The 8810-nt window shown below is 45.8% G+C and overlaps 1 protein-coding gene across 1 annotated transcript; it reads left to right on the top strand.

Annotated features, from left to right (window-relative positions):
• The first annotated feature begins 4697 nt into the window (after positions 1–4697).
• Positions 4698–6972, top strand: GPHB5 (glycoprotein hormone subunit beta 5). The gene is made up of 2 exons (XM_075103081.1): positions 4698–4901; positions 6775–6972. Exons 1-2 carry the CDS (start codon positions 4698–4700, stop codon positions 6961–6963), a joined length of 393 nt encoding a protein of 130 aa, XP_074959182.1. The 3' UTR covers positions 6964–6972.
• Positions 6973–8810: the final 1838 nt, after the last annotated feature.

Consider the following 8810-nt stretch of genomic DNA (forward strand, 5'->3'; position numbering starts at 1 on the left):
ACTTTATGAGGTTATTCTGTACAGATGGAGACAAGCAAACAGAATCTTGGTTAGCTGAAGTCAGCGAATCCAAACTGAATTACACAAACCGAAAATCCAGCACCTGTTTTTCTAATCCATAGAAGAAGAGGGATCTGTCAAAGCTGGTTGATCTGCCATCTGGCATGTATTTCCTCTACCTGTCTCTAATCTTGGGCTGAATTTTGCTGGCACACTTCCAGAATCAAATAAAGGGAACTTATGACCAATTTTTTCACTTTTACCTGCTTTCTCTGCAAGTCAGGAGCTTTTAAACTGTATATTTTAAAAAAGCCTTTAAAGGTTTCTTTTCTAGCTTTATTTTTGGTCAGTGAAAATTATAGCAAAAAAAGTTTTAGTTTGGTTTTTTTTTTTGTGGAAAGTTGCTGATATTTTTAGATTGGTGGCAAGACTTTGGCTGTTCCTCTTCACCTCCCTGTGATCTGATTTGGTTTTGAATCTCCTGCTTTTACCTATTGGTTTCAATAGGAGAAAAAGGTGTCCAGGACATGTCTGGTGATCACATCTATGGAGACAATTACAATATCTCCATTCAGTATTCCTTCTCCAACATCGCACCTGATAGGTCTTCACCTGAAGCTGGAGTCCTTTGCTGCCAGCATGACCGTGAATAGTAATAGGCGAGAATACTGGGAAAGACCTTAAACATCTGCCCCCCCCCATTTAGGACGATTTTCAAATTTCTAGTAAAAATTCTGTTCCTTTCTTCTTTGTTCTTCCCTTCCTCTTGCAATAAAATATCCTTTGTCTGTTGGTTGGTTTTGAGGGTTTTTTTTTTGTTTGGTTTGGTTTTCTGATAATTGTATTAATTTTCTGAAGCAGTTGTTTCCCCTGTCATGATGGCAATATGGCAACAGCACTTAGTGACTGCTGCTTTTCTGTGTTTCAGGAGGCATTTGCGAAGGCCTGAAGGCTGAGATTGGAAGGAGGGACTCGTGTCATGCCTGGAGACTCGTGGCTTGAGAAGACCCTGCACTTGGGTGCCTCCCTGTGTCACTGTGCAAGGCTTAGCCCTCTCGCTGCAGGATCCAGGGCAGAGTCTTTGTATGGCTCATAAAACCTGATAGGGACCTCCTGTGCTGCTGCATTAGAAGTACGTGGTTAAGAGGAGTAACTGTGGGGAGGGAAAAGGTTAAACGAGAACAGTTAGGGTGATGGTCTGATTGGGTTGTGTTGGTGTACACACCAGCATATCCTGTAAGCTTAGGTAAAGATTTGCTGCGATGTCATCTCTAAAGAGGGGACAGTGGCCTTGGTTATGCAAAATGTCCTGAGATGTTATTGTGAGGCTTTCTTGACTGTGGGAAATTGCTTCCCTCTTTCATTTCTTCCAATCGCCATTTCTTAATTTAGAGAGAAAATGCAAATCTTGAGGGTGAATAACCAGCCTTTTACATGCCAGCTTGTGTGCACATAACCAGTGTAATTCACTGACCGGGGAAATAGCAGGGCCGTGTCGTGGCAAGAAGATCAGCCAAGCAGTGGCTGCTCCAAGCTGAATAGTGAAGAGCAGCGAGTGCTCTGTGGGTTCCCAGGAGGTGTTAGCATAAATACGAGCCCTGCTTCTGCACCAAATGTAGGCTGTTGACCTAGGAAGCAAAACAAGGACCCCGAGTTACAGGTTATTCACCCTGAAAAAGGGAAAGTACCTGTGTAATATACCTTGTTTGGTCCTGAATGCTCCAATATTACATTTCCTGAATGTCTATTTGCTGGTTTCTGTAGCTCATACTACAGAAGGCCTGAATACAACCCACTGGAGTATACATTTGATACTTGGAAGTTAAATTTACAAACTAGCAGTAATCACTGTTTCATGTTTGATAAGAGATGCATTTTCTGGACATCAACAGATGCTGTTTTGTTTTGTTTGGTTTTTTTTTTTGTTTGTTTTCTCTAAAACATCGTAGGATGGAGTTTATTTAAATCAAGGTTTTCTCTGTGTTCTCTGTTCTCAGGGCTGGGTTGTATTGCTGTGGCTGTATTTAAAAGCAGCACCCTGAGGGGTCTGTAATCACCGACACTTACTGTGACTTTCTGGGTGTGCCTGGGTGTTGGAGCAGTCAGCGCTGGGGAATCACTGTCCAGCTGCAAGTGGTGTACGAGAAGGGAGGTGACTTCCCCAAGGTCGCTGTGTGAGCTTATGGCTGCACTTCTCTCACCCACTCATGTTTTATGAACTCACTGACCAGCAAACTTGCATAGTACCAAGGTTCCTTGGCTTCTCTCTGCCCTATGAATAGCTGAAAATTGTGTTTGCATGGCGAAGGCAATGGACACGATTTCCAAATTCCCTTTGCACAGTGCTGCTTACCTGTCTGACAGCTGCCTGGCTCGTCAAGAGAACATTTGTTCTTCTTGCAAACTCACACCTCTTCCCCCATCCCTTGCTCTTGCTTGTACAGAGCAATCAGGTAAAAAAAGGTCTTATGAAGTTGATAAAAATACAGGGTTTTGTTCTCACAAATATTTGCAAAGTCTCCCTTCAGGGCATTTGCTGAGGGCTTGTTAATTAGGGGGGTGATCATTATTTCAGAGCCAGCCTCCAGATTCCTTGCAAAGTTGCTGAAATTCCACTACAGGAAGAAAACCCATTTTGCCCCAGTGCATGCTCATTATTTCACTCAACAAGATACTCTTTTTGTTTCAGGGCTGATGTTATGAAAAAATACCCTTTCAGCTAATTGCTGTTGGAATGGAGAGGCTTGCTTTACAGTCAATGACTTTGATGCCTTGGGTAGTTCAAGTAAGGATCTGCCTCTGTCTTGCCTTGATTGACAAAAGCCTTTCTATAAATTTGAGCAATAAAGCAACCCCGTAGCAGCTCCTAGGGAGGTCTGCTGAGCGCAAAACTGACAACGATTGCTGTGCAGGTCTCCTGCTGCTCACTCTGACGTCCTGAAACACCATCTGCAATTTAAAACTGCAAAAGGAGATCTGACTCCAACAAGGTAGGTGAGTGTGCTTCTGTGTTTGCTCTGTGTCATGGCTCTGGCTCATGAATAAAACACCAGGTTTTGCTAAAGTGGCAAAGAATAAATCTTCATTTTGTTCTGAAGTTTGTCTCTTTTGCTCTCAAATGTCTGCTTTTAAAAATAAAGAATTTTAGCTTTTTTTTTTCACTCTGTTGAAGCTTATATGTGAACATACACTCATTTAATCACATGTAAGACTACAGTGTATGCATCGCCACGTATATGAAGGGTTCACTGTAGCAAACTTCATGTGCTCATCTAAAACTCTGATTTAGCAAATTTAAAGCATTTGGTTTAACAGGAGCCTAGAGACTCAAACATCAGTCGGGCAAAAGGCAGGCCGAGCTCATTTAACTTAAATGTTATCCAGCTGAGGACACAGCCCAATGCATGCAAGTCTGTGTGCCCTACACAGTAGCTTTCTTTCTCAAGGTTAAATGTCAAGTCTGGGGTTTCTAGGTGGATATGTTTTTAAACGCAGTGCAAGAACGTGAGGTATAGAATGGATGTTGTGGCTTACAGCTACTTTCCAGCTTTTTTTTTTTTTTTTTAAACCAGTCTCTCTGAAAATTTTATCTGTTTTTTCTTCACTGATGGTTTGAGATAGAAAGGCAGCAAGTATCAGAGGGACTTGGCCGATGCCGGATGCTTGGAAAGTATAAGGAGTTCAAGCCTCCTCTGGTCACCTTGGCCATGTCCCCTCCATCTAACCAGCTCTGTTTACTGGCTTAGCAGCCTTGGTTGGGTCTGAGCTGGCTCTCAGGGCAGTGTGTGCAGGACAGACAACCAACAGTTGCATTTGCCTCTCTGCCTGCATCCCTGGAAGCGGACTAGCAAAAGTCCAGCGCTCAGGGTATTAGTAATGGCAACTCCAGTAACACTTTTGGGACGTGCTGATTTCTCTCCAGAGTTTATAGCACAAATCTGGGGACACTTGGATCCTAAAAGATAAGTGGGATAAAACCAGGATTAAGTGCTCTCATCAAAATGCGGGTGTTACCTACAGACCTAACGCTGCTGAATGTATGGACCTGCAGCCATGCTGCTTCCTCCCTGTGCAGCAAAGTAGGAACCTGCCACCTCTCATAGATGTGGATGACAGACAGACGGAGCCCTTTCAGACTGACCCTGCGGGCCAGTACTGCCAGGGTCTTCAGCTGACAACATGTGTGTGCACTGAGAGAGCCACTAAAGGCCCGCTGGTGTGGGGCAAGCTCAGGGCAACCCAGCTGGGGTGGTAGGAAGGCATTTGCTGCAAAGTGAACCTGCAATATGGAGATGCCTCATATGATATGATATGATATGATATGATATGATATGATATGATATGATATGATATGATATGATATGATATGATATGATACGGAGTGCCTCAGTGGGTCTGAGGCACTGGTGGGTGGCTTTTTCACTTCCAGGCAAACCCCGCTGCTCTGCAGAGAACGTCTGCATGCCACTGCTTTCTGTTAGATCTTTTCACTAAGACTTTCCCCTTCTGGGAGTAGGTGGCCCTTCATTTGTACATCTGCCTATCTTCTCTTGGGCTGAATGAGGACGGGGAACAGTGTGTCTGACGGGAGGAAGGTGGCATCCCAGCTCTGGAGCTGAGCCTGTGCACTTGCACTTCTTTCCTCTTGGACTGCACTGGCTCTCCCAATGCTCTGCTTCTCTCCCTTCTGCCTCAGCATGAAGCTCCACTGCGTGATCCTGGGCGCTCTGCTTCTCCTGCTGCTGGCCAGCAGTGGCGGCACACTCAAGACCTCTGCCATTGACCTGCGCACCTTCGTCGGCTGTGCTGTGCGTGAGTTCACCTTCCTGGCCAAGAAACCCGGCTGCAAGGGGCTGCGGGTGACGACGGACGCGTGCTGGGGACGCTGTGAGACCTGGGAGGTGAGGCTGCGCCTGGGACCGAGGGTGGCTGGCTGGTCCCGACATCCCTGGGTGGTGCTCTCCTCCCCTAAGAAAATCCCTCAAAAAAATCACACTAAACATTAAGCAGTTTTCAGCTACCTATGAAACATCCAAGGGCTGCGTCCTGCTCCACGGCCCCCTCGCCACTGCTGTCGGCAGCGGAGCACTTTGCTGTAAGTTGTTTCCTCCCGCCTTCCACGGCTTCAAAGAGAGATGCACATCATGTGATGATATTAATGAAGCACTTATGTAATACTGTTATTACGCAATTTGAAAGCCTCTTACAGCTTAACCACTAAAGGAGAAGAGGCCTTTATTACTTTACTGGAAAAAATTCCTTTGAGATTAAGATGGAGCTCCCAGTTGGTGGGTAATATATTTTGTTCCAAAAAACAAATCCCAAAGATAATGCCTGTTTCTAATCTGGTCCTGTTTTAAGTCACAGCCATGTACAAATATGAAGCAGTTATGATTTGGGGAGGTAGAGAGGGAGAACAAAAGAGCATAAGTACATCTACACACACTTCAGAGAACAAATTTCTGACTGACTTCACCTTTCTGGGAGGCTCAGGGGCCCAGACCTAGTTTAATCTATTCAGGGAAGCTTCAAGTGACTCCAGAGGGATTTTGTCCACATGAAGACAAGGGCTCTGTATAAGTGAGCAGGGGAGGAGCCAGGCTCAGTGTTCCAGCTCTGACTGCCCTCTCTCACTGTGTGGTGGCCAGATTTCCTTGGTGGGATAAGGTTCCTTCAGGGGACCTCTTGTCACCTGGTTCCCCCTACTCCCAAGCTCCTCTGGCAGCACAGACCTCTCAGCATACTGCAATACCACTGGGACATAGTGAAGTTGAATGCATCTTGTTGTAGGCTCAACAGCTTCTAGAAAGCACCACAATGTACTTGGATGGGGGGATTGGTAAGAGGGAAGGTATCTGCATATCACAGAACGGCGATATCTTCTTGCTGAAATATTGCATCTTCTCTTTTCCATGCCATCATTCTCAGTTTCCAGGGCAGGCTCTTGGGGAGAGAAAGAAAATATTAACATGTCTACTGGCTGTGTTACCTTATGCTGTTTCCCACCTGCACAAGGGAGAGGATTACAGCGGGCTCCCCTTCCTGTTTGCTCTGCCTCTTCTTGGCATCTTTGGAAAATGGGTGTTCCTGTCAAGGAAAAAGTCCTTTTTCAGCACAAGCAATGCCACCCCGATGCCACATGCGAATGTGGGTTTCAAGGCCTTCAGGTTCCCATCATCTCCTGATGGCTGAGGTCTCTGACCAAGCTGTTTTTCTCGTGAGGAACTGCAGATTTCTATGCTGGCTGCTGTGCTGACTGCATCCCCCAGGGAGTACGTCCGTTGGGCTTTGTGGGACGTGCAGCCTGACTGGGAAGACTGGTCTGGCTGAGGAAAAAACCAGCCATTTGGCACCTGGATGCACCTCCAATCATAGGCAGCTCATGCACATGGAAGGGCTTCCAGCAGAAAGCATTTTCTTTGATGGAAAATCAGTCCTTTTGGAAGAAAGCAGCTGCTTTTGGCAGACATGCTTATTTGGTCGAAATACTAGTATTCTGCTGAAAACCAGCTTTTTGGATAGGCTTTTGTCTTCCTTCAGCAGCTTTAATCGGAGCTTTATGCTTTAAACAAACAGAAACACACACATATACCTACTCCCCTCCATGGCAGGGCTCCAAGAGGCAGGTGTTGAAGGATGTAACTAAAAATTATTTCCATGGTCCCTTCCACCTGATCAAGTGGCTCCCCTATTTACACTAAAGCCCCTTGAGGAAACTGGGACTCCAGATGTTTGTCTTGCTTCTTGCCTGAGGCCAGCATTTCTTCCCCACAGAAGCCGGTGCTGGAACCACCTTACATCGAGTCTCACCACCGCGTTTGCACCTATAACGAGACCAACATGATGACGGTGAAGCTGCCCAAGTGTGCCCCTGACGTGGATCCCTTCTACACCTACCCGGTGGCTATCCGCTGCGACTGTGACATCTGCTCCACTGCAACGACCGAATGCGAGACTGCCTGAGCTCTCCTTTCCCAGGTTAGGCGAGAAGGGGCCAAATTCTCCTCTGGCTTCATACCCCTAGTGCCTCCAGCATTACAGAGGGTGTAAGTCAGTCCAGAATTTGATCTCACCCTGTAAAGTTCCTAATCATTGACTTTTCTGGGCAGATGAGGCTTAATCCTCTCTCTTCATATTGTTCAAAGAATTATAGCTGTAGAAATTTAGTACACAGCCTTCCAACAGCAAATTCTGTGGGAAGAAAAAAAATTGATGCAGTTTCCTTTCCTTACAGGCTTTTCACACTGCGTGACCTTTCTTCATGCACAAAGTGCACATGGACTAAACAGTCACTGGGGGGTGGAAACAGGCCACAAAGGCATTACAGCCTGTGTTATGGCCTCTTTGTTCTTCTTGGGTTTTAGCTCCTTCCCAGTAATGTAAATGCAATTACCAACATTTCCGCCACCTTGCCCCCGCCCCAGTTAGTTCTTACCCTGAGGTCTATCAGGAATAACAGTCAAAGAAAAGGCCTTAAGTCCAGTGAAACGGGGATCCAAATTGCTACCTTGAAATTAGAGTGAATGCATACTCAGCCCTGACTCAGCAAAGTACTTGAGCTTGTGATTAGGTGTTTTGCTTAATATCAGTGGACTTTTACAGTTAAGCACATGCTTTCAGTGATTTGCTTAATTGGAGGTATTCTATTGAAAAAAATCTTGCCTTACAAGAGACAATTGCTTGAAAAAAAGAGAAACACATTAAATCTGTAAAGCCAAAAGGCCTTATTTTCCTATCTGCTTTCGGCCAGGGATAGGAGGGGAATTGATTTCGTATAAAATCAGTGAGACTTTGCAAAGCCCAAGGAGTCTCTCCAGACAATTTCCAGAGTTAGAGGGACCAAGCCAAAACATGACGATCATGGTTTGGTTTCAGTGAGCCCCTGAGCTAGGTGGTGGGAGAGGGCTACAAAGGGTGTTCCCACGTTTCCCTGTGCTGCTCAGCCCCATGGAGCCCTGCTCCTCTGAGGATGCACACAGAGCTGGGGGGCAGCAAGACGTGCTTACAGGAAAGCTGTGGAGTGGCCAACATGGGTGAAACAAGGCCAGGACAGGAAAGGAAGTGGGCATGCCAAAGGGTGGTTCACCCCCCCCCCCCAGGCCCATTATTTACGAACTAGGACACACCTGGAAGCTGCCACTACAGCTCCCCAGTGCCCACAGCCACGTAAGCACCTTTGTTGTCTGGTTCCCACCTGGAGGAGGATGGATTCGTGTTCACCCCTCATTTCTCCCCTGAACGAAATGGGAAATTATATGAAAATGGGAAGATTTGCCAGGTGAGAGGGGCTCGCAGGGGCTTACAAAACAAAGGCACCTTCTCAGATAGCCATTAGGAAAGAATTGCTGCTGAGATTAATATCTGCACCTGCCTTCTCCCCAGTTAAGTGCCTTGTCTTCTGGATGCTGCTGCCTTCATTTCCAGGGATGCAGGCTTGAAAATTCTCCATGTGTCCTGCCCTTGCTGAGACAGATTTAATTTAAACTGTAGTTTATTAGTTGCTGTCACTTTTTTTTTTTTTTTTTTTTTGTCTGCAGAACTGTAAAAGCTGCGCTGTGGTTGAGTAGGAAGGAGGCAATTTTATCACACTATCTCCTGTAATTCTGAATGGAGACTGCTGTCTCAAACAGCAGCAGGAGCAGCTTTCTGCTGCTGCTGAGGTTAACTGCCTTTTAAAAAGTCCTTGTGTTTTGTTTCAAATGGCATCTCACCATTCATCTGATATTGTTATTGTTCTAACTGGCATCACAACTATTATGGGAAACCTGCAAATTATTTTATGTCCTTAATAAACCTCAGAATGGTATCAT

Source organism: Phalacrocorax aristotelis, chromosome 9, assembly GCF_949628215.1.
Source record: "Phalacrocorax aristotelis chromosome 9, bGulAri2.1, whole genome shotgun sequence".
Lineage (NCBI taxonomy): Eukaryota > Metazoa > Chordata > Aves > Suliformes > Phalacrocoracidae > Phalacrocorax > Phalacrocorax aristotelis.

Excerpts from the sequence above, each read along its gene's own strand:
- GPHB5 (XM_075103081.1), top strand. The coding sequence starts at position 4,698 with ATGAAGCTCCACTGCGTGATCCTGGGCGCTCTGCTTCTCCTGCTGCTG. Across the intron at positions 4,902-6,774 it reads GACGCTGTGAGACCTGGGAG|AAGCCGGTGCTGGAACCACC; the intron begins GTGAGGCTGCGC and ends TCTTCCCCACAG.